Source organism: Oncorhynchus mykiss, chromosome 1 (assembly GCF_057628025.1).
Source record: "Oncorhynchus mykiss isolate SJ-2025 chromosome 1, ASM5762802v1, whole genome shotgun sequence".
Lineage (NCBI taxonomy): Eukaryota > Metazoa > Chordata > Actinopteri > Salmoniformes > Salmonidae > Oncorhynchus > Oncorhynchus mykiss.
Genome location: NC_143022.1, coordinates 80,941,456 through 80,967,716, shown reverse-complemented (window position 1 = coordinate 80,967,716; position 26,261 = coordinate 80,941,456). Strand labels below are relative to the sequence as shown.

At 41.4% G+C, this 26,261-nt stretch overlaps 1 protein-coding gene across 1 annotated transcript in view; it reads left to right on the top strand.

The window, feature by feature from the left end:
* LOC110529991 (putative E3 ubiquitin-protein ligase HECTD2) overlaps positions 1-23,465 on the top strand; it is a 42,822-nt gene extending 19,357 nt beyond the window's left edge. Inside the window, exons 15-21 of the mRNA XM_021612720.3 lie at positions 2,625-2,783; positions 4,260-4,334; positions 11,759-11,846; positions 14,230-14,336; positions 20,199-20,314; positions 20,692-20,835; positions 21,113-23,465. Of these exons, the coding sequence (XP_021468395.1) occupies positions 2,625-2,783; positions 4,260-4,334; positions 11,759-11,846; positions 14,230-14,336; positions 20,199-20,314; positions 20,692-20,835; positions 21,113-21,233 (810 nt within the window). The 3' untranslated portion in view covers positions 21,234-23,465. The remainder of the gene's footprint in view (positions 1-2,624; positions 2,784-4,259; positions 4,335-11,758; positions 11,847-14,229; positions 14,337-20,198; positions 20,315-20,691; positions 20,836-21,112) is intronic.
* The last annotated feature ends 2,796 nt before the right edge of the window (positions 23,466-26,261 follow it).

Here is a 26,261-nt window from a genome sequence, read left to right as displayed (position 1 = left end):
ATTAAGCCCTTTTCTACTTGTCCAGAGTCAGATGAACTCATGGATACCATTTGTATGTCTCTGCGTGCAGAACAGGCCAAGAGTTATAGATCTGAGACTACATCTGAGGCCTCTGAATCCCTCTCCTATTCGAGAGCTCAGAGCTCAAGGCAGTAAAAGGCAGCCTGTCAAATAAAAGCCAGATGGATGAGGAAGAAGCCTCTTATAGCTCACAGACTTTGATACGGATGGTGGATCACAGCCACTTACCGCTGAGATTTGTTTACACTGAAAGTGTGTTTCCATGATGTTAGAGTTGTGCTTTGCACGGTGCAGAGACAGTGCACACTGCATGCTGTTCCTACTTTGTGCATGTTGTTTGCAGTTTGTACACTTTGCAGTAGTCTTGTGCTGGAATTGAGCCTGCATATTGCTTTAACTTGCAATGGGATGGGTAGAGACACGTCTTGCAAAACGAGACTACAGGGACAGGTTCAAAGGAAGAGATTATTTTTCAAACTGTTCCCTTGTTGCAAACGCCATGCTCTACCAACTGAGCCACATGGGACCACTGGCATTACCGCTCTGAGCCACACGGTTGTCTTGGCATTACCTCTCTCATTACCCCCCATTTGCCTCATGCAGTGTGACATCTCCTTCGCATAGAGTTGATGAGGCTGTGAGAAGTTGCTGGATATTGACGGGAACTGGAACACGCTGTCGTACACGTCGATCCAGAGCATTCCAAACTTGCTCAATGGGTGACATGTCTGTGTATGCAGGCCATGGAAGAACTGGGACATTTTTATCTTCCAGGAATTGTGTACAGGTCCTTGCGACATGGGACTGTGCATTATCATGCTGTAACATGAGGTGATGGCTGCGGATGAATGTCACGACAATGGGCCTGAAGCCCATTGAAGATCTCGTCACGGTATCTCTGTGCATTCAAGTTTCCATCAATAAAATGCAATTGTGTTTGTTGTGCGTAGCTTATGCCTGCCTGCCCATACCATAAATCCAGCGCCACCATGTGGCACTCTGTTCACAGCGATGACAACAGCAAACCGCTCGCCCACTTGCCACACACACTGTCTGCCATCAGCCCGGTACAGTTGAAACCAGGATTCATCCATGAAGAGCACACTTCTCCAGCGTGCCAGTGGCCATCCAAGGTGAACATTTGCCCACCGAATTCAGTTACGACGCTAAACTCCAGACCCTGGAGAGGATGACGAGAATGCAGATGAGCTTCCCTGACACTGTTTCTGACAGTTTGTGTGGAAATTCTTTGGTGGTGCAAACCCATAGTTTAATCAGCTGTCCAGGTGGCTGGTCTCAGATGATCCCACAGGTGAAGAAACTGGATGTGGAGGTCCTGGGCTGGCGTGGTTACACGTGGTCTACGGTTGTAAGGCCAGTTGGACGTACTGGCCACCCGATACTTGTTTAGTAGAGAAATTAACATTCAATTATCTGGCAACAGTTCTGGTGGACATTCCTGCAGTCAGCATGCCAATTGCATGCTCCCTCAACTTGAGACATCTGTGGCATTGTGTTGTGTGACAACTGCACATTTTAGTGGCATTTTGTCCCCAGCACAAGGTTCACCTGTGTAATGATTATGCTGTTTAATCAGCTTCTTGACATGCCACACCTGTCATGTGAATGGATTATCTTGGCAAAGAAGAAATGCTCACTAACAGGGATGTAAGCAAATCTGTGCACAGAATTTGAGAGAAAATAGCTTTTTGTGCATATAGAAGATTTCTGGGATATTTTATTTCAGCTCATGAAACATGGGACCAACACTTTACATTGCATTTTATATTTTTGTTTAGTGTATTAGGTCTTTGCCCTCAAATTCCCCAAAATAACGTTGTGTGAAGCTCCTTCCCTCAGTGTTGCCTAATATTGTACGGTGAGATTTCCAACCGTTGAAGTACTTGGAAAGCCAATGACATTAGAGTTTCAGAGTAGGTGGCAGTGTATTTCCTTCACTACGGCAACCCCGTTGAATTTCTCATGGTTCTGTGAGTGTGAAAGCGTGTGCACAAAGTGTGTATGTGTGCATGTCTTAGAGTGTTGTGTGTGTCTGTGCAGTTTGCATACATGTGTGTTTGTGTGTGTACTCTTGAATCCAAGCACCCACTCTACCTGCAGTTGACACATTATAAAGTGATCTTTGTGTGGGCTTTAACTCTGAAATACATCCAGAGTAGCTTCCTCATTTGGAGGCAATATGGAGACTAGGCAGCTAGGAACGTGTTTGCATGCATTCGTGCGTGCGTAGGTGATGGAGAATTAATGGGATAAATGTCCTGTCCACCTGCTGGGTTTTGTGGGGTAGGGGCGGTGGCTGACGTAGTCTGAACACACACAGTAACACAATGTAGTCATTTACTCTGTCTTGGTGTAATTTAGAAACATTCTTTGTGCAGTCTGGTCTCTGTGTGCTTACTGGGCATCAGCCCAAACATTCACAGTCGTATGGTACTGTACGTTATGTTTAAGTTTCCTGTGTTATTGTGTTGCACTAATACATTCATTAATATAAGACACTGATCCTGCTTTGGTGAACACTGATCACCTAAAATGGCCTGATCGGTCTGTGAATCAATGTCTGGTCCTTGACTCTGTGCCAGCTCATGGGTCTCGCTGTGTACAACAGCATTGCTCTGGATATCCACTTCCCTCCTTATTGTTACAAGAAGCTCTTGACTCCACCCATTGTGCCATGTGACCAGAATACTCCCATCGGCATGGCAACCGCCACCCTGGGCGACCTGCAGCAGGTCATGCCGGTATGTCTTCTCTGATTGGTTCATCTGAAGCACAGCATTTAGAGTAAGAAATGTACTCATTAAGGATAGGCATCCTCAACAGTAGGTCAATCAGACCAGTGAGGATCACAATACCCTTTTTAACCAGCTGGGGGAACCACAGTTTAGCTTTTCTTTCTTTACTCCCAAATGTTTTCCTTTGGGCTGGATCCAATCTCTGAAACTCATCTGAATTCATAAAAATGTATCAGTATTTTACACCTTTCATTCATTTTTTCCAATGTAAAATAACTCTACGGTCTCTTATTCTAAAATGTACACACCCATTGCTGAGATGGTGTTTCTCTGTGTAAGAATTTGCTTTTAATTGTTAAACTGTGCCAGATGTTTGCCTCCTAGTTTCTTGGGGCTTTGTTCATAGTTTCATAAGAGTGGGGCGTTGTTCTCTGCCCTGTCTGTCCTAAAAAAACTTTGTTTTAATAACACTGTGGCTTTGATGAGGCAGGGTGGCTGGCCTGGCATACTCCCAGTGCCACAGTAATCCTGCCCTGGCTCCCTTTGGGGCATGAAAGGTAGGCACAGCCATGCCACTATACCACTGATCAGAGACTGTCCCTTCATCCTATGTAACTGCTTTGCAGCTGGGCTGATTCAAGAAGACGGTTGAAAGTTGCTTTGCTGTACAGTCCCATCTGCAAAGGCAATTGACCTTTTGCTAAGCCCAGCCCCCTTGATTACTATTGCAATATCTGACAAGATTTTTATGGGAAGCCTATTTCCCCGTATGAACAACTGGCGAAATCTCAAACTGTGTTTTTAGTATATAATGAAATTTAAACACTGATTACCCCATGCTAATTAGCAAACTCTCGGGTATGTTGTGGTGGACTGTCATTACAATTGCTAAATGGGAACCTGGTAAAATTGTTTGTAGTGTGTCTAGCCATTGAATGTTTCTGAATTCACTGTCCGCATGTAGCCAAAGCTACTAACCATTTTTCGAGCTAACTAGAGCTCTCAAATCGTATCCTGATGTCGACAGCAGATGAGAGTTGTATTAATAACATGGCTGACTTAGCTAGCTAACACACATTTTTAGAAAACTGGCTAGCTAGCTAGCTAGTGTTAGCAAAGTTGTATAGTCAATGAGAAGCTAGCAAACAATGTAACAAAAGTATAATTTCATATTTAAAAAAATACTCTAACAGACTCTGCATTTCAGGAATCACAGTACCCCTGGTGCACTGTTCAATTATCTAACCAATAGTTTTTTGTTGTTGTTAAACTTAATTTTTCCCACTGCCCTTACTGGCTTACATGTGTTTTACGTGTGTTGAATGGTTTGCTGAATACAACAGCTGATTAGCTTTAGAACAGAAGCTTGCTAACATAACATGCTTATTCATGCAGCACACACAGTAATACATGACCCGTGTCACGCTGTGTGCAACGTACAGTCCATTTGAAAGGAAATAATAAAAGTATTTGCTATTTCAGGATTTGGCTCATGGGCTTGGAGAGCTGCTCTGCTATGAGGGCAATGTGGAAGAAGACTTCTATCTGACCTTCCAGGTATGGACCTCTCCTATGTATTAACAGTGCAAGGCCAACAGTGCACTATTGAACAGGACACAAATGTACATAGATCAAAATAAAAGGATCTTAGTCCAATTAGTTTGGCTAAAGTGTTCCCCAAACCTTCAGAAGGTTTTGGCCTCACAAGGTTTTAATTACAGACTCCATCAAGATGACCAGGAGCTAGGCCTCCCGGGTGGCGCAGTGGTCTAGGACACTGCATCGCAGCGCTAGCTGTGCCACCAGAGACTCTGGGTTTGCGCCCAGGCTCTGTCGCAGCCTGGGAGGTCCGTGGGACGACGCACAATTGGCATAGCGTCGTCCGGGTTAGGGAGGGTTTGGCCGGTAGGGATATCCTTGTCTCATCGCGCACCAGCGACTCCTGTGGCGGGCCGGGCGCAGTGCTCGCTAACCGGTGTAACCAGGTGCACAGTGTTTCCTCCGACACATTGGTGCGACTGGCTTCCGGGTTGGAGCCGCACTGTGTTAAGAAGCAGTGCGGCTTGGTTGGGTTGTGTTTCGGAGGACGCATGGCTTTCGACCTTCTTCTCTCCCGAGCCCCGTACGGGAGTTGTAGCGATGTGACAAGATAGTAATTACTAACAATTGGATACCACAAAATTGGGGAGAAAAGGGGGTAAAAAAAAGAAAAGATGACCAGGAGCTGTTTAATGATTTTAAAGAGTGACTCAGTTACATGACTTCATCAATTCAGTATTACAGTATGGCAGTTAATAGGTGGTGTGTCACTGGTACTGGAGTGACAGTGTGTGACAGTCACTGGAGCGTGGGACGATCGTCGGTGACAATGTTCCAGTATCTCAGAAACAGCCCGCCTCATGGGCTTTTCACGCACGACAGTGTCTAGGGCCCTCAAACTCAACTCTTCACGTCGAAGCCAGTTCTACTGCACTTTTTCATTGTTGCCTTCTAATCAGGGACAGATTTTCGACCTGGGAAACCAGGTGGGCTCAAATAATTGTCAGTTAGAACAGAAAAACAGCAGGCTCAAGACCTCGTAGGGTAAAAGTTGAATATCCCTGGTCTAGGGTTTACCGAGAATGGTGCGACAAAAACATCCAGTTAGCGGCAGTATTGTGGGCGAAAACAGCTGGTTGATGAGAGGTCGAGAGTGGCAAAAATCGTGCAAGCTAACCGGCGGGCCACAAACAGGCAAACAATGGTGCAGGTACGACAGTGGTGTGCAGAACTGCATCTTGGAATGCACAACTCATCAGTCCTTGTCATGGATGGGCTATTGCAGCAGACGACCACACCTGTTTCCACTCCTATCAGCTAAAAACAAGAAGAAGCGTCTCCAGTTGGCACTTTATAACTAACACTGAACAATTAAGGAGTGGAAAAACATTTCCAGGTCCGACGAATCCCCATTTCTGTTGCGTCATAGTGATGGCAGAGTCAGGAGTTGTTTGTAAGCAGCATGAGTCCATGGCTCCATCCTGCCTGGTGTCAATGGTACAGGCTGGTATTGGTGGTGTAATGGTGTGGGGAAGGTTTTCCTGGAACACATTAAGTTCCTTGATACAAATGAAGCAACGATTCCACGCCCCGAAGAATTCAGGCTATTCTGGAGGAAAAGAGGGGTCCGACCCGTTACTAGATGGGTGTACCTAATAAACTGGCCACTGAGTATATCATATAGACAGACATACAGTGCGTTTCGAAAATGATTCATACCCCTTGACTTTCCACTATGTTAGACTTATTCTAAAATGGATTAAGTAAATGTTTTTCCTCATCAATGTACACACAATACCCCATAATGAAACGAAAACAGGTTTTTCCAATTTTTTGCACATTTATCAAAAAACAGAAATACCTTATTTACATACAGTACCAGACAAGTTTGGAAACACCTACTCATTCAAGGGTTATTTATTTGTACTATTTTCTACATTGTAGAATAATAGTGAAGACATGAAAACTATGACATTCTCTCAAACAGCTTCACCTGGAAGTCTTTTCCAACAGTCTTGAAGTAGTTTCCACATATGCTGAGCACTTGTTGGCTGCTTTTCCTTCACTCTGCGGTCTAACTCATCCCAAACCATCTCAATTGGGTTGAGGTCAGGTGATTGTGGAGGACAGGTCTGATGCAGCAATCCATCACTCTCCTTGGTCAAATAGCCCACACAATCAAATCAAATGTTATTTGTCACATACACATGCTTAGCAGATGTTAATGCGAGTGTAGCGAAATGCTTGTGCTTCTAGTTCCGACAATGCAGTAATAACCAACAAGTAATCTAGCTAACAATTCCAAAACTACTACTTTATAGACACAGGTGTAAGGGGATAAAGAATATGTACATAAAGATATATGAATGAGTGATGGTACAGAGCGGCATAGGCAAGATACAGTAGATGGTATTGAGTGCAGTATATACATATGAGATGAGTATGTAAACAAAGTGGCATAGTTAAAGTGGCTAGTGATACATGTATTACATAAAGATGCAGTAGATGATATAGAGTACAGTATATACGTATACATATGAGATGAATAATGTAGGGTATGTAAACATTATATTAGGTAGCATTGTTTGAAGTGGCTAGTGATATATTTTACATCATTTCCCATCAATTCCCATTATTAAAGTGGCTGGAGTTGAGTCAGTGTGTTGGCAGCAGCCACTCAATGTTAGTGGTGGCTGTTTAACAGTCTGATGGCCTTGAGATAGAAGCTGTTTTTCAGTCTCTCGGTCCCAGCTTTGATGCACCTGTACTGACCTCGCCTTCTGGATGATAGCGGGGTGAACAGGCAGTGGCTCGGGTGGTGGTTGTCCTTGATGATCTTTATGGCCTTCCTGTGACATCGGGTGGTGTAGGTGTCCTGGAGGGCAGGTAGTTTGCCCCCGGTGATGCGTTGTGCAGACCTCACTACCCTCTGGAGAGCCTTACGGTTGTGGGCGGAGCAGTTGCCGTACCAGGCAGTGATACAGCCCGACAGGATGCTCTCGATTGTGCATCTGTAGATGTTTGTGAGTGCTTTTGGTGACAAGCCGAATTTCTTCAGCCTCCTGAGGTTGAAGAGGCGCTGCTGCGCCTTCTTCACGATGCTGTCTGTGTGGGTGGACCAATTCAGTTTGTCTGTGATGTGTACGCCGAGGAACTTAAAACTTACTACCCTCTCCACTACTGTTCCATCAATGTGGATAGGGGGGTGTTCCCTCTGCTGTTTCCTGAAGTTCACAATCATCTCCTTAGTTTTGTTGACGTTGAGTGTGAGGTTATTTTCCTGACACCACACTCCGAGGGCCCTCACCTCCTCCCTGTAGGCCGTCTCGTCGTTGTTGGTAATCAAGCCTACCACTGTCTGGAGGTGTGTTGGGTCATTGTCCTGTTGAAAAACAAATGATTGTCCCACCAAGCGCAAACCAGATGAGATGGCGTATCTCTGCAGAATGCTGTGGTAGCCATGCTGGTTAAGTGTGCCTTGATTTCTAAATAAATCACAGACCGTGACACCAGCAAAGCACCATCACAACACCTCCTCCATGCTTCACGGTGGGAACCACACATGCGGAGGTCATCTGTTCACCTACTCTGCGTCTCACAAAGACATGGCAGTTGGAGCCGAAAATCTAACATTTTGACTCATCAGACCAAAGGACAGATTTCCACCAGTCTAATCAATCAATCAATCAATCAAATTTATTTTATATAGCCCTTCGTACATCAGCTGATATCTCAAAGTGCTGTACAGAAACCCAGCCTAAAACCCCAAACAGCAAGCAATGCAGGTGAAGAAGCACGGTGGCTAGGAAAAACTCCCTAGAAAGGCCAAAACCTAGGAAGAAACCTAGAGAGGAACCAGGCTATGTGGGGTGGCCAGGTGGAGATTATAACAAAACATGGTCAAGATGTTCAAATGTTCATAAATGACCAGCATGGTCGAATAATAATAAGGCAGAATAGTTGAAACTGGAGCAGCAGCACAGTCAGGTGGACTGGGGACAGCAAGGAGTCATCATGTCAGGTATTCCTGGGGCATGGTCCTAGGGCTCAGGTCCTCCGAGAGAGAGAAAGAAAGAGAGAATTAGAGAGAGCATATGTGGGATGGCCAGTCCTCTTCTGGCTGTGCCGGGTGGAGATTATAACAGAACATGGCCAAGATGTTCAAATGTTCATAAATGATCAGCATGGTCGAATAATAATAAGGCAGAACAGTTGAAACTGGAGCAGCAGCACAGCCAGGTGGACTGGGGACAGCAAGGAGTCATCATGTCAGGTAGTCCTGGGGCATGGTCCTAGGGCTCAGGTCCTCCGAGAGAGAGAAAGAGAGAAGGAGAGAATTAGAGAACGCACACTTAGATTCACACAGGACACCGAATAGGACAGGAGAAGTACTCCAGGAATAACAAACTGACCCTAGCCCCCCGACACATAAACTACTGCAGCATAAATACTGGAGGCTGAGACAGGAGGGGTCAGGAGACACTGTGGCCCACTCCGAGGACACCCCCGGACAGGGCCAAACAGGAAGGATATAACCCCACCCACTTTGCCAAAGCACAGCCCCCACACCACTAGAGGTGGCAACCACTAATGTCCGTTGCTCGTGTTTCTTGGCCCAAGCAAGTGTCTTATTATTATTGGTGTCGTTTCTTTGCAGCAATTTGACCATGAAGGCCTGATTCACACAGTCCTGAACAGTTGATGTTGAGATGTGTCTGTTACTTGAATTCTGTGAAGCATTTATTTGGGCTGCAATTTCTGAGGTTGATAACTCTAATGAACTTGTCCTCTGCAGCATAATTAACTCTGGGTCTTCCTTTCCTGTGACAGTTCTCATGAGAGCCAGTTTCATCATAGCGCTTGATCGTTTTTGCGTCTGCACTTGAAGAAACTTTCAAAGTTCTTGACATTTTTTTGTATTGGCTGTCCTTCATGTCTTAAGTTCTTACGACTGAGATCCTGTTAACGGGGTCGATATGACAACAGCCAGTGAAAGTGCAGGGCGCCAAATTCAAACAACAGAAATCTCAATTAAAATTCCTGAAACATACAAGTATTTGACATTTTAAAGATAAACTTGTTGTTAACGACGAAAGCACACCATCTGGTTATGTTAGAGGTCAGTCCCTAGTCACAGAAAAGCACAGCCATTTTTCCAGCCAAAGAGAGGAGTCACAAAAAGCAGAAATATAGATAAAATTAATCACTAACCCTTGATGATCTTCATCAGATGACACTCATAGGACTTTATGTTACACAATACATGTATGTTTTGTTCGATAAAGTTCATATTTATATCCAAAAATCTTAGTTTACATTAGCGCGTTACGTTCAATAATGTTTTGCTTCCAAAACATCTGGTGATTTTGCAGAGCCACATCAATTTACAGAAATACTCAAAATAAATATTGATAAAAGATACAAGAGTTATGCATGGAACTTTAGATAAACTTCTCCTTAATGCTGTGTCAAATTTCTAAAAAGCTTTACCGAAAAAGCACACCATATAATCTGAGTACGGCGCTCAGAGACCAAAAAAGCCATACAGATATCCGTCATGTTGTGAAGTCAACAGAAGTCAGAAATAGCATTATAAATATTCACTTAGCTTTGATCTTCATCAGAATGCACTCCCAGGAATTCCAGTTCCACAATAAATGTTTGTTTTGTTCGATAAAGTCCATAATTTATGTCCAAATACCTCCTTTTTGTTCACACCTTTTGTTCACAAATCCAAATTCACGACGTGCAGGCCTGACGAAAAGTCAAAATATTCCATTACAGTTCGTAGAAACATGTCAAACGATGTATAGAATCAATCTTTAGGATGTTTTTAACATACATCTTCAATAATGTTTCAACCCGAGAATTCCTTTGTCTTTAGAAATGCAATGGAACGCAGCTACCTCTCACGGGAGCACACCTGAATGCGCTCATGGCCTTCTGGCAGACCTCTTACTCAATCAGCTCTCATTCTCTCCTCCTTCACAGTAGAAGCCTCAAACAAGGTACTAAAGACTGTTGACATCTAGTGGAAGCTGTAGGAAGTGCAATCAAACCAAATTTACACTATCTTGGATAGGCAAAGAGTTGAAAAACTACAAACCTCAGATTTCCTGGTTGGATTTTTTAATCAGGTTTTTGCCTGCCATATGAGTTCTGTTATACTCACAGCCATCATTCAAACAGTTTTAGTTTTAGTTAGAAACTTCAGAGGGTTTTCTATCTACTAATAATATGCATATCTTAGCTTCTGAGCCTGATTAGCAGGCAGTTTACTCTGGGCACCTTATTCATCCAAGCTACTCAATACTGCCCCCAAGCCATAAGAAGTTTTAAAGTAATGATGGACTGTCATTTCTCTTTGCTTATTTAAGCCGTTCTTGCCATAATATGGACTTGGTCTTTTACCACATAGGGCTAGCTTCTGTATACCACCCTTAACTTGTCACAACTGATTGGCTCAAACATATTAAGAAGGAAAGAGAGTCTACAAATTAACTTTTAACAAGGCACACCTTATAATTGAAATGCATTCCAGGTGACGACCTCATGAAGGTTGGTTGAGAGAATGCCAAGAGTGTACAAAGCTTTCATCAAGGCAAAGGGTGGCTACTTTGAAGAAAAGGATGATTACTTTGAAGAATCTCATATTTGTTTAACACTTTTTTTGGTTACTACATGATTCCATATGTGTTATTTCATAGTTTTGATGTCTTCACTATTATTCTACAATGTAGAAAATAGTAAAAAAAAAAAAAAAAAAAACTTGAATGAGTAGGTGTATCAACTTTTGACTGGTACTGTATGCCTTAGAAGTGTTATATCTCGGACAGTTCCTTGAACTTCATGGTATAGTTTTATGATCTGACATGCACTGTCTACTGTGGGATCTTATATAGACCGGTGTTTCTTTCTAAATCATGTCCAAACAATTGAGTTGGCCACAGGTGGACTCCAATAAAGTTGTAGTGACCTCTCAAGGATGATCAAAGGAAATTGGATGCACCTACGCTAAATTTGGAAGACTTACAGTATGTGAATGAGATTTCTGTATTTCGTTTTCAATATATTTGCAAAAATTGCAACAACAAAAAAATATTTTGGCATTATGGGGTATTTTGTATAGGTGGGTGAGGGGAAAAAATCGACATAATCCATTTTGAATTCAGGTTGTAACACAACAAAATGTGGAATAAGTCAAGGGGTTTGAATACTTTCTGAAGGCACTGTATCATATGTTCTATATCCTTTATTCACCAGCTGAGTTCAACACCAGAGCAAATACATTATCTATACCTCTGGTTTCTGATTACAGTAGGCCATTTTTAAGCCCACATGTTTGCCGTAAGTGAATGTTGACCATAAACCAATAAGCTTTGGCCTTTCCCAAGAAATCCACTCTCATCATTTTAAGTTAGTGACTGTATCATTGTATCTAGGTTTTCCAAGAGGAGCTCGGGGTGGTCAGGTCCTATAACCTAAAACCTGGAGGTGACAAGATTCCAGTCAACAAACAGAACAGAAAGGGTGAGTAGGCCTATACTGTAGATGAATATATGAAGGGTAGACATTCATGTACAGGACCACAGATGTGCTTTGTTTTGTTCCATCCCATCTCTAGCGCAGCTGATTCAACTAGTTCTGTTCGTCAATTTAGACCACACCACAATAAAATCACACGTCGGGCCTCCGGGACCACATTTCTGTTAGAAAATCGGCGATGTGCTGTTCACTAATTCACCTTTCTGTGTATTTGTCTGTTCCCCATGTTATGTCACAATTATCCTCTACCTGATGTCTAGTCAACTTACCCTTATACATACAGTGCATTCGGAAAGTATTTAGACCCCTTGAATTTTTCCCACATTTCGTTACAGCATCATTCTAAAATTGATTAACTCGTTTTTCCCCCTCATCAATCAACTCACAATACCCCATGATGACAAAGCAACAAAAAAAAGCAAATGTATAAAATATATATATTTTTTTAGAGTACTTGAGTGTGATATTAAAATATATAAACATATATATTATACATTTGCTTTTTTTGTTGCTTTGTCATCATGGGGTATTGTGAGTTGATTGATGAGGGGGAAAAACGAGTTAATCAATTTTAGAATGATGCTGTAACGTAACAAAATGTGGAATAAGTCAAAGGTTTTGAATAGTTTCCGAATGCACTATATCGACCTCTATCACTCCAGTATCCCTGCACATTGTTAATAAGGTATTGGAACTGACCCTGTATATACAGTTGAAGTCGGAAGTTTACATACACTTAGGTTGGAGTCATTAAAACTCATTTTTCAACCACTCCACAAATTTCTTGTTAACAAACTCTAACTTTGGCAAGTCTGTTAGGACATCTCCTTTGTGCATGACACAAGTCATTTTTCCAACAATTGTTTACAGACAGATTATTTCACTTATAATTCACAGTATCACAATTCCAGTGGGTCAGAAGTTTACATACACTAAGTTGGCTGTGCCTTTAAACAGAAATCAGCCAAGACCTCAGAAAACAGTATGGTTTATCCTTGGGAGCAATTTCCGAAAGACTGAAGTTACCACGTTCATCTGTACAAACAATGGTATGCAAGTATAAACACCATGGGACCACGCAGCCGTCCTACCTCTCAGGAAGGAGACGCGTTCTGTCTCCTAGAGATGAACGTACTTTGGTGCGAAAAGTGCAAATCAATCCCAAAACAACAGCAAAGGACCTTGTGAAGATGGTGGAGGAAATGGGTACAAAAGTATCTATATCCACAGTAAAACGAGTCCTATATCGACATAACCTGAAAGGCCACCCAGCAAGGAAGAAGCCCCTGCTCCAAAACCACCATAAAAAAAGCCAGATTACTGTTTGCAACTGCACATGGGAACAAATATCGTACTTTTTGGAGAAATGTCCTCTGGTCTGATGAAACAAAAATAGAACTGTTTGGCCATAATGACCATCCTTATGTTTGGAGGGAAAAGGGGGATGCTTGCAAGCCAATGAACACCATCCCAACCGTGAAGCACGGGGGTGGCAGCATCATGTTGTGGGGATGCTTTGCTGCAGGAGGGACTGGTGCACTTCACAAAATAGATGACATCATGAAGAGGGAAAATTATGTGGATATATTGTAGCAAAATCTCAAGACATCAGTCATGAAGTTAAAGCTTGGTCGCAAATGCATACAAATGCCTACCAAGCACACTTCCAAAGTTCTGGCAAAAGTCAAGGTATTGGAGTGGCCATCACATAGCCCTGACCTCAATCCCATAGAAAATGTGTGTGCAGAACTGAAAAAGCGTGTGCGAGCAAGGATGCCTACAAACCTGACTCAGTTACACCAGCTCTGTCAGGAGGAATGTGCCAAAATTCACCCGACTTATTGTGGGAAGCTTGTGGAAGGCTACCTGAAATGTTTGACCCAAGTTAAACAATTTAAAGGCAATGCTACCAAATACTAATTGAGTGTATGTAAACATCTGACCCACTGGGAATGTGATGAAAGAAATAAAAGCTGAAATAAATCATTCTCTCGACTACTATTCTGACATATCACATTCTTAAAATTTTGTGGTGATCTTAACTGACCTAAGACTGGTAATTTTTACTGGGATTAAATGTCAGAAATTGTGAAAACTGAGTTTAAATGTATTTGGCTAAGGTGTATGTAAACTTCTGACTTCAGCTGTAGCTTCTTACTTTCTCATGTTCTTATTTCTTTATTTCTTGTGTGTTTTAGTTCTACCTTGTGTTTAGTGCTACATTGATATCGATTACTGCATTGTTGGTTTTGGAACTTGAAGAAATGCATCACACTGTACTTATGCTTCAATGTCACGTGCACAAGACTTATGTGTCTCAATTTATGGGTGCTTGAGTGATTTATTAAATTATTTTCTTTCTCTGCAGAGTATGTTCAGCTGTATGCTGGTTTCCTGCTTAATAAGTCAATTTACAAGCAGTTTGCAGCCTTCTATCGTGGCTTCCACAGTGTGTGTGCGTCAGACGCTCTGATGGTGAGTCGGGACTTCTCCAAGCTTTCTGTGGGGGTGGGGTTAAGGTCGGCTCGGTTCCCAGGTTCTTGGAGGGTTACAATAAGTTGTTACAATAAGTTATTCACATCACTGTGGTCAGAACCTCCAGACGAAAGTTCTAATACAGGTTTCATAGTAAGAGGAGGAAAAAAGCTAATATCACTATGTGTACCTCACTGGAGGCTGGTGAGGGGAGAATGGCTCATAATAATGGCTGGAATATATTCCATATATTCCATTCCAGCCATTACTATGAGCCTGTCCTCCCCAAGTAAGGTGCCACTTAGCCACCTGTGGTGTGCATGCTTGTGTCTCACACATACACAATTGTATGAAGGAGTCTCTCTTGACTGTTAATGTAAATATACACAACTTCTACCCACCTGCCACCTCCTGACCCCCTCTGCTGGGGTATATTTTGCACTGAGTGACATTGCTCAGATACTGTAGCCACCCTATATTGCGAAACAGGACCGTTTAAGTGGGTCAAGAATAGAGGTGATGAGTTGATTTAGTTATTTAGACAGACTATAGGGATTAGGGCCTCCTGGGAAGAATGTTTTTACTTATCTCGTTACAGCAGCACAAATCTAACACAGCTGACCTCCATTGAATACCGATCAGCCAGAGACACAGAATAGCTTATGTTCTCCTTGGCCCAGACTTGGCCAGCAGGGTAGCCTCATATTTATTTATTTATTTATTGATTGATTGATTTATTAACCTTTATTTTAACAGGGGAAACAAGCTGAGATCAGGTCTCTTTTACAGTTGTGCCCTGTGATACAACAATTAAAAAACAACACAACAATGAATAAGAATTTAAAAACCAAACAAAATTAAAACATAAAAAGTACAAGATGGAGATTAAAAATATTAAAATAAATGAACTTCTATAAGAAAAACACACATTACAAAAAGCAATCACAGTTTATAATAAGAAGTTAATGTAATGTGCATTTAAACTGTCTTTCAGGCACCAAAACATCTAACTGGAGTTCTCTCTGAAATTCATTCCATGAGTGTGAAGCATGATATTCAAATGCCGTTTTGCCTCAGTGAATCCGGGGTATCTCTAGCACTAGCATGTCCCGTGACCGAGTCTGATAAATACTGTTTGACCACTGAATGTTTGAGTTAAGATAATTAGGAAATTTCTATAAGACCGCTTTATAGACAAGTATCCCCTATTGTCTGGCCCTTCTAAAAGTCAGGGAGTCCCAGCCAACCGATATGTACAAAAGACAATGATGTGTGCAAAAGTTTTCATTAGTAACAAAGCGCAACGCTGCATGATACAATGCATCCAATTTCTTCACTACTGATGCTGATCCATGCATATATAAAACATCACCATAATCAAGCACTGACATAAGTGGCCTGTACAATTTTTCTTTCTGTGCTGTGATGACAGACAATATTTATTTCTACAAAAACATCTTATTCTCAATTTCAGCTTCTTTACCAGCTCAGTTATACGAGTTTTAAAAAAGAGATTATCATCTAACCAAATTCCAAGTTATTTATAGGTGGGAACATGTTCCAAAAGACAGCCATCATGGTTAGCATTGTTCAGAAATTCAAATTGTATACTTTTGGATCGTGAAAATACCATATACTTAGTTTTACTTAAGCACCAGCCTAAGATCTACAAGTGCATCTTGAAGCAATTGAAAGTCAAATGCTTTACTGAGTGATGGGGCTGTGGCATATAGTAAGTACTGTGTCATCAGCATAGAAATTAAAGCAGCATTTTTTTCACTGAGATACAGATATCATTTATGTATATAGTGAATAATAAAGGACCTAAAATCAAACCTTGCGGGACTCCTTTGTGAACAGTGACAAACTCAGATTTGACCTCATCTGTAATAATAGCCTGAGATCTATCACTGAGATAATTCTGAAACCATAAACATGTATCTGAGGCCAACCCCAATGTGGTCAGCCTCTTCAGCAGAAGAGAATGATCAACTGTGTCGAAAGCCTTTGACAGGTCAACAAACAAAGCAACACAGTTCAACTTCTTATCCAATGTCCTTACAATATCATTTATAACCAGTGTGGTGGCTGTGATGGTACTGTGCCCCGGTCTAAACTGGACTGAAATTTGTTCAGTATGCAGTTGTCAGACAAGAAAGATCGCAGCTGTACATTTACCAATGACTAACTTTTTTACAAGACAAGACAGCTTAGAGATTGGTCGATCATTATCAAGGTCACCAGTATCCCCACCTTTGTGCAGAGGCAGCACATAGGCAGTTCTCCAAATCTTAGGTATGACCCCAGAGGTCAACGTGAGGTTAGAAATATGAGTAAGAGCACCAGAGATAAGTGGTGCAGCTCTAGCCAGCAACTCTGGATCAAATTTGTCAGCCCCTATCGCTTTGTTAGTGTCTATGGCTAGCAAGGCACCAATAACTTTCTTCTCTGTGAAGAGGCTTCGTGAGAAACCCTGACCATCAGCATCCGCACTCATGCATAATGCATATGTATCTTTTCTTCCTTCATTTGTGGTTGGCATTTTCTCAACAAGATTGCCTGCTGCAATGAAGTGATTGTTGAAGGCATTAGCATTGGCGTTCTTATCAGTAATGAGACCAGTATCCAACCCTATCTGATTTGGGAGTGTAGAGTGCATATTGTTCTTTTAATGTTTTAAATACTTTCCAGAATTTGTCTGGATTCCCATAACAGTCATTTTAAACTAGTCACATAGTAATCCGATTTTGTTCTTCTAACAAGTCTGATGCACAGGTTTCTTAGCTGCCTTAAAATCAGCCAGTCAGAGCTATAATAAGTTTACCTAGCCTTAGCCCATGCTACATCTCTTTTACAAATAGCATCAGAAATGTCCGACTTAAACCATGGGTTTGATCTATTCTTTACTCTAACCTTAGTGTATGGAGCGTGTTTATCGTATGTGGTCTTTTCATCTATGGCTAATGCGCCTTTCTAAAGACATGGGCACGTCATTTGTTGCCAATTTGGATTGTTTTTGGAAAAAACAGAGGTAATTCGTCAATGATGGAATTTATCTGGGTGAAAATGGCGTCCGCCTGCTATCCACATTCTGCAATAGATGGAATTCTATCCGAAATTACTGTAATTCTACAACAGTACCAGTCAAGAGTTGACACACCTACTCATTCCAGGGTTTTTCTATATTTTAATTTTTTTCTACATTGTAGAATAATAGTGAAGACATCAAAACTATGAAATAACATAAGTGTTAAACAAATCTAAATATTTTAGATTCTTCAAAGTAGCCACGCTTTGCCTTTGACAGCTTTGCACACTCTTGGCATTCTCTCAACCAGCTTCATGAGGTAGTCACCTGGAATGCATTTCAATTAACAGGTGTGCCTTGTTAAGTTAATTTGTGGAATTTATTTCCTCCTTAATGCGTTTGAGGCAATCAGTTGTGTTGTGACAAGGTAGGGGTGATATACAGAAGATTGCCTTTTTTGGTAAAAGACCAGGTCCATATTATGGCAAGAACAGCTCAAATAAGCAAAGAGAAATGACAGTCCATCATTACTTTAAGACATGAAGGTCAGTCAATACGGAACATTTCAAGTTTCTTCAAGTGCAGTGGCAAAAACCATCAAGCGCTATGATGAAACTGGCTCTCATGAGGACCGCCACAGGAAAAGAAGACCCAGAGTTCCCTCTGCTGCAGAGGATACATTCATTAGAGTTAACTGTACCTCAGATTGCAGCCCAAATAAATGCTTCACAGGGTTCAAGTAACAGATAGCTCAACATCAACTGTTCAGAGGAGACGGTGTGAATCAGGCCTTCATGGTCGAATTGCTGCAAAGAAACCACCAACACCGATAATAAGACGAGACTTGCTTGGGCCAAAAAAACGACCAATGGACATTAGACCGGTGGAAATCTTTCCTTTGGTGGGATGAGTACAAATTTGAGATTTTTGGTTCCAACCAACGTGTTTTTGTGAGACGCAGAGTAGGTGAACAGATGATCTCCACATGTGGTTCCCACCATGAAGCATGGAGGAGGTGTGATGGTGCTTTGCTGGTGACACTGTCTGTGATTTATTTAGAAATCAAGGCACACTTAACCAGCATGGTTGCAGCGATACACCATCCCATCTGGTTTGCGCTTAGTGGGACTATAATTTTGTTTTTCAACAGGACAAGGACCCAAAACACACCTCCAGGCTGTGTAAGGGCTATTTGGCCAAGGAGAGTGATGGAGTTCTGCATCATCTGACCTCAACCCAAGTGAGATGGTTTGGGATGAGTTGGACCGCAGAGTGAAGGAAAAGCAATCAAAAATGATGCTCAGCATATGTGTGAACTCCTTCAAGACTGTCGGAAAATAATTCCTCATGAAGATGGTTGAGAGAATGCCAAGAGTGTGCAAAGCTGTCATCAAGGCAAAGAGTGGCTACTTTGAAGAATCTCAATTATAGAATATATATTTGTTTAACCATTTTTGTGGATTACTACATTATTCCAAATGTGTTATTTCATAGTTTTTATGTCTTCACTATTATTCTACAATGTAGAAAATAGTAAAAAATAAAGAAAACCCTTGGAATGAGTATGTGTGTCTTAACTTTCGACTGTTACTGTGTATGCTTACTCATACTGTACATTCCTGAAATACTTTAGCTAAAATACAATGGAATCAATGTTTGTTCAGATTGTGAACTCTCAATAGATTTGTCAATTTATTTATCTCCTGACAGAGAGGTAATTTAGTGTTTGTTACCTGCCTGGTAATTAAATAAACAAAATACTAATGTTAGTGGGACATATCTGTTTGTCAGAGACACTAAAGCATCCTAGAATAGGCATTCAGTATTGGTTGAAAACCTGCTGACACTGAAGAACTTGATGACCTACAGAATAGTTTGGAGTTACAGATGTAGGATCTTTAATTTGAGCCAGTTTGCTGCAGCAGGAAAATAATGCTCAGCAAGAGGAAATGTGAATAATTATGTGGATTGTCATTTATTTTTGTAGGGGTTCACACATGTTTCGTAAGGGAAATTACAAACTTCAGAAGCTTTTTTTAAACCTCAAAATACAGTGCAAGTTTTACATTGCAAATTAAATTAAGATCCATCTGTATTGTAACACACTGAGTTAATAAGTAAGAACGTTGTTAATATTGGTGCATCTCCAGGATCTGTGGCTGGTTGACTATGTTCAATGTTGGTCTGTCCACAAGTGTACACACACACACACACACACTGTGGGTATGGTCTGCACCCTGCCAAGTTACTGTATGTCTGAGCCAATCCTAAACTAGTTAAGATCAAATATTACCACCAAGATGTATGGTCATGTAGAATATATGCTAATCACTGTGAAGCACACATTGTAGGCCAAAATGAATTTATGTGCATTGACTCAAACACAATACTGATAGACAAGATAAAGCACTGAACTTAAAAATATCTCATTGTATGTATTGTTGGCATTGTCAGCAAATCCCTCATGTCAGGGACTCAAGTCAGAGCTCTGTGCTCAGCTGTGTGATATAAATCCCTCATCTAAAGCTATGTCTCAAACTAAGCCCTGGATGCATAGTACAATATGTGATGTTACTGAATTACAGTAGGCATAATATAAGACGTTATGTTTATATCACAGGAGGTTGGTGGCACCTAAATTGGGGAGGACGGGCTCGTGGTAATGGCTGGAGCAGAATTAGTGGAATGGTATCAAATACATCAAACATATGGTTTCCATTTGTTTGATTCCATTCACTCCATTGTAGAGATTATTATGAGTTGTCCTCCCCTCACCAGCCTCCTTTGGTTTACACTATAGGGCACTCCTTAGTGATGATGTTGTGGTTGTGCAGCTGCTGAGGCCAGAGGAGGTGGAGATGCTGGTGTGTGGGAGCCCAGAGCTGGACATGAGCACCCTACAGAGAGCAGCTCAGTACGAGGGCTACAGCAAAGCTGACCTCACAGTACGGTAAGGGTCATGCACACAAACACCCAGTGCATCCAATCTATACAACTATGCATACCTTTTTCATCTTTCACCTGGCCAGCAAACCCTGATCCTGCTGTGAAGTAGAAAATATCCAATATCACAAAGCCTACAGCAACAAGCCATTATGACACACCCATGCAGTGCTATAGGGCCTTTCACTCTGTTGGAGGAACCTAGAACTGAACTCTTCATACTTCCTCCACTCTCTGGATGCCTGCAGCCAGCCTGTGCCCCCTTACAGCTGTAAGTTACTCCGCTCCCTTCCAGGCCTGTTTACTCCAGCTGCACCCCCCACCCCCCTTTCCTTACAGAAAAGTCACGTTGGCTATGTTTGTTTCTTGTGTGTGTGTGTTTAGCTGTTTTTGGGACGTGGTGCTGGATTTCCCCTTGGAGTTGCAGAAGAAGCTGCTCCACTTCGCCACAGGAAGTGACCGTGTCCCCGTGGGAGGGTTGGCCGACCTCAACTTCAAGATTGCCAAGATCGACGTGTCCACTGACTGGTACTGTACAGTCATCTCATCACTCATTGCCTCTTACTCTCACATATATCCAACCATATAGAACAATATCTAAATAGAACAGCTATTATATGTTGACTTAATTAACTGGTTGACTGCAAATGCTATATGTTGAGCAGCATACAGTATTGTAGAGTGTAAGTGGACAGATATTTAGTGGTGTCATTGTAATCTGTTATAATGCAGCCAGGTTTAGTGCAATGGCAACAGAAGGGCCCTTACAGTAATTGTTTAGACAGGTTATCCTTGTCTGTTTCAGGTTACCCATATCTCACACCTGCTTCAACCAGATCTGCCTCCCACCTTATAAAAGCAGGAAGGAACTGAAGCAGAAGTTAACCATCGCCATCTCAAACGCAGAGGGCTTTGGCTTAGAGTGACTCAGTCTGCAGCTATGAGATTCACAGTAAGATGAGAGTAGGTGATTCCTTTCCAAATGTACTTTAGAATTACATTCCTTCAAAAATAGAATTTGATATAGACTACATGACCAAACGTATGTGGACTCCTGCTCATTGAACATCTCATTCCAAAACCATGGGCATTAATATGGAGTTGGTCCTGCCTTTGCTGCTATAACAGCCTCCACTCCTCTGGGAAGGCTTTCCACTAGATGTTGAAACATTGCTGTGGAGACTTGCTTCCATTCAGCTACAAGAGCATTAGTGAGGTCAGGCACTGATGTTGAGGGATTAGGCCTGGTTCGCAGTCGGCGTTCCAATTCATCCCAACGGTGATGGGGTTCAGGTCAGGGCTCTGTGCAGGCCAGTCAAGTTCTTCCACACCGATCTCGACAAATCATTTCTGTATGGACCTTGCTTTGTGCACTGGGGCATTGTCATGCTGAAACAGGAAAGGGCCTTCCCCAAACTGTTGCCACAAAGTTGGAAGTACAGAATCGTATTGAATGTCATTGTATGCTGTAGCATTAAGATTTCCCTTCACTCAAACTAAGGGGCCTAGCCCGAACCATGAAAAACAACCCCAGACCATTATTTATCCTCCAACAAACTTTACAGTTGCCACTATGCATTCGAGCAGGTAGTGTTGTCCTGGCATCAGCCAAACCCAGATTTGTCTGTCGGACTGCCAGATGGTGAAGTGTGATTCATCACCCCAGAGAATGTGTTTCCACTGCTTCAGAGTCCAATGGCAGCGAGCTTTACACCACTCCAGCTGACGCTTGGCATTGCGGATGGTGATCATAGGCTTGTGTTCGGCTTCTCAGCCTTGGCAACCCATTTCATGAAACTCCCGACGAACAGTTCTTGTGCTGACGTTGCTTCCAGAAGCAGTTTGGACCTCGGTAGTGAGTGTTGCAACTGAGGAGAGACGCACTTCAGCACTCAGCGGTCCCTTTCTGTGAGCTTGTGTGGCCATTCATTTGAAGGGGAGTCCACATACTTTTGTGTATAAATAGTGGATTTTTGTGAGGTCAAAATGTGTATTTTGCTTGATTTGTATTACACTGTTATAAATATTCAAAACTAAGGCTTTGCTGGTTAAAGAATGTTACTTGTGTCATGAGATATAGATTGTCTTGTGAGGTCCAGGATGTGTATTTGCTGCCTGTTGATGGGCACAGCAGAATCTTTCACTTGTTTGGTAGTAATAAGAAATGTGAGCTCCTGTTTCTATGGTAGCAGTGGAACCATGACTGTGTCTGGTTGTGTGTTTGTTTATCTCTCTAACTATTACGGTAAGTAGCTTTGTGGCCTTATTTCTGCCTGCCTGGTAGACTGCCAATGTAAAGAGAATCCTTTGGTCAGAAACGTTGTGCAGGATCTTTGGTTAAACAAAGCATTATCAACATAAATCTGAAAAGTAAAAGGCACACTCATTAGCGTTATCATTTAAACAAACAGAGCATCACATGTAAGTCAAACCCAGATTGGTTGGGTAATTCAGTATCTTCACACCATCCTGCCTTCAACAACTTTCAGGAAGCTAATAATAGATGTTTGATACATTTATCATAGAAGTAGCCTGTGACTATGAAAGCCTCCCATTCTAAGACTGATAGACTTGTATCTTCAACCCGTTGGCTCAAAATGATTACATCTGCTCATTAGACTGAAAACTTACCAACATATTTCTGTTTATGTTTTACTACACTAATCTGCCTATAGAATTTAATCTATCACTTTCTTGTCTTACAAAGTAACTAATCATATGTCAATGTCAGAGTCTGTCACATGAATTAATAATAATGCATGTTCTATTCTGACTGTAGAGCTACACGGAATGTACAAAACATTAAGAACACCTGCTCTTTCTATCACCCAAAGGACATCTAGCCAACTTGGCACAACTCTAGGAAGCATTGGAGTCATCATGGGCCAGCATCCCTGTGGAGCGCGTTCGACACCTTGTAGAGTCCATGCCCCGACAAATTGAGGCTGTTCTGAGGGCAAAAGTGGGTGTGACTCAATATTTGGAAGGTGTTCTTAATGTTTTGTACACTCAGTTTATAATGTGTATCTTTAGAGCAAGTCCATGATATGTAATGTAACTGACTGTTGATGATGTTATGTTGTGTTTCTATTTATTTGTAAAAATTACTGTCTAGTCCCAAGTAATAAACTTATCGTTGAGGTTTTTACACTCAAAAATGAAGTTGTCTGATGGTAAATCTTTTATGTTGTGAATCTGAACGATCTGACAATGTGTGCAGGGCCAGGTTAAATGTCGAAGGTTGATTCCATTTGGCAGAATCTCTGAGCTGTTATCAGGCGTTGCTTTGCAAAACAGATATTGTAATTGGTTTAATGTGGCTCCATTCAACTTAATACCCCATATCTATATTTCAGCCTCACACAACCATATCTGAGTTTGAACTACCACAAGTCGTAATTTAACAGGTCAAAACGGCCTGCCTGAAGAGGAGGAGCACAGAGGACTTGACACCCTAAGAGAGGGGTAGAGGAACATGCTGTAATTTTCAGAAATGGCTAATAAGTCAGGTACCGCATTCTGACAGCTGACTGATACACAGCCAGGGTCATAGGCCACAGAAACATAATTAAAGGCCCAGTGCAGTCAAATTTGATTTTCCTGTGTTTTATATATATTTCCATAGTATGAGGTTGGAATAATACTGCAAAATTGTGAAAATGAGGCCCTTTTAGTGTAGGAGCGGTTTCAAAAGACTATCTTAAATGTCAGACTGTTTTGGTGGGTTGGGGTTTTGACATGGCCAGGCAGTAAATTAGTACATAGAACAATAAGAAAGAGTTTCAAACCTCTCACTCAGACCACTCACAGACAGTCCTAGCAAAATTCTTGCTTGAGAAATTGCTCTTGGCTTTTGTTTCTTTTCAACCATTTTAATTGAAAACAATCACAGTAAGGTACATAATTGTTACCCAGAAATGATTTGATATTCAGATAAAAATGGCTGCATTGGCTCTTTAAAGCATGTTGATGAGTGGCTTGTAAACCAGTGTCATATATAGAAAGAGAGAGTGATAGAAAGGGAGAGAGTGATGAGGAGGAGTAGCATTGTCGACACAAAGTTCACAATCCGCTGCAGAACACTCTGTCCCTGCAGCTTAAATCAAGTGTACCAGAATAGGAACCATCTGTGCTTACAGGGTGACCTAGGGAAATGAGCCAGACAGAGGTGTGATGAATCATTTACACGTTAGGGTGCGTTGTTTAAGCAACATTTAGTACAACTTTTGAAATAACCACATACTATGCACAATAATCATAGAACAACAACTAAAGAAAATACTTATTAATATGACATTATGACAATATTAACATTATATCCAACTTCCGTTGTGAGTGCTCTGGGTTGTTCTCACGTGATGCAGTCTAACCACAAGTTGTTGTGATAAAGCATAGACTTAAATCCCAGGAATATGATTTCCTCCGTGCCATGGCCATGTTTTAGAACACCTTGGTGGTGATTGTAGTATCTGACATCAAATCAGTACCCACAATTTGGTTTGCAAAGGGAGGGTATATTACTGGAAACTTTCTAAGTTTACCAGTAAACGACCAGAAATTTGGTATCTTTCAAGAATTGTATGTAATCTATCACAAGACCCTTTTGGGAACTTCAGATTATCACAGGTGTCTGTAATTATCTCCGGCCCTCTGTGTGGACTTGCAACGCAAAAATAATGAAATCAATCAAATGATTTTAAGCAAAAAATTGAATGACAAAGCTGTGAAACATTATCCTAAATATAAACCATGAACTAAGTGAATACCATTGGTGTTTAATATGAGGGTTTCAGCATGAAATATCCTTTACATTTTTTAAACACTTATTTGACTATGTCAGTATGTATTTGTTGTCAATATTTTTGTGTCAAACTGACTTTTTCCAGTTGCGGAAAAAGTCAACAGTTGAAAGAGTTGCGGAGTTCATTGAAAATAATGCCATTGTTGATTTAGATGCTTTTTTTCATTGATTAGGCTGTTTTCTCTTGAACCATATAGTTTATCTACTAGAAACGCATGGACAAGATGGACACAGATTTTTTTTAATTAATAGTATATGTATATTATTCAAATAGAAATTCCCCAAATTACAATAAATGGCATAGATTATCTGAATTACTGAAATTACTGAAGATTCCAGTAAATTACCAGTAGTTTTGCAACTACCCACAATCCATGTCTGTAGAGCAATACGTTTGCTATAGCATAACACTGTTCTTCCTGCCTTGTATGCACCAAGTCTACCCAACCTGACTCCTCCCCCCTTTCTCAAACTCACACACACAAACATACACCAAAAGCAGCATAATTCCTGTCCCCACTCACCACTTTCTACCTCAGAAATATGAAGTTGACAGGCAGGGAGAACTCCTATACATGGAATATTTAACATGCTCCACCATTGCTGAGAGTTTTACATGGATGAGGAAGTAAATAGTCTCTACAAGATGCATTATTACATTCCACTTGAGCTTTGCAGGGTGCAGAGGCATAAAAAAACGAATGAATCACTTTGAACGCAAAAAAAAATGTTATTTTTATGGAATTATATTACTGGTCGATCATGGTTGTAAATAATTCTAGGAGGTTCATTGTTTTAAAAGGTTCATTGTTCATTCATCTCCTGATTACTAAATTTTATTAGGTATAATACAGACTATGGTATGATTCAGATTATTTCAAATCCCCTTCTGAAACAAAAGTATGTGTCTATAAAAACAAGAAGGGACTATCCCCAAAGCTGTACTCACTATGCTGTTCATTGCTCCAGAATAGCCAACTGACCCTTGTTCGGGTTCATGAGGACATCACAACATCACAAACAAATATGCAACCCCATTGGTCATGTCATCTCCTGCCAGACAGAAATGTGATTTCACATATATGCTCACCAGTGAAATAGAAACATAATTAGCTACCACACCCTGGTCTGTATGAGCATCTCAAGCACCATA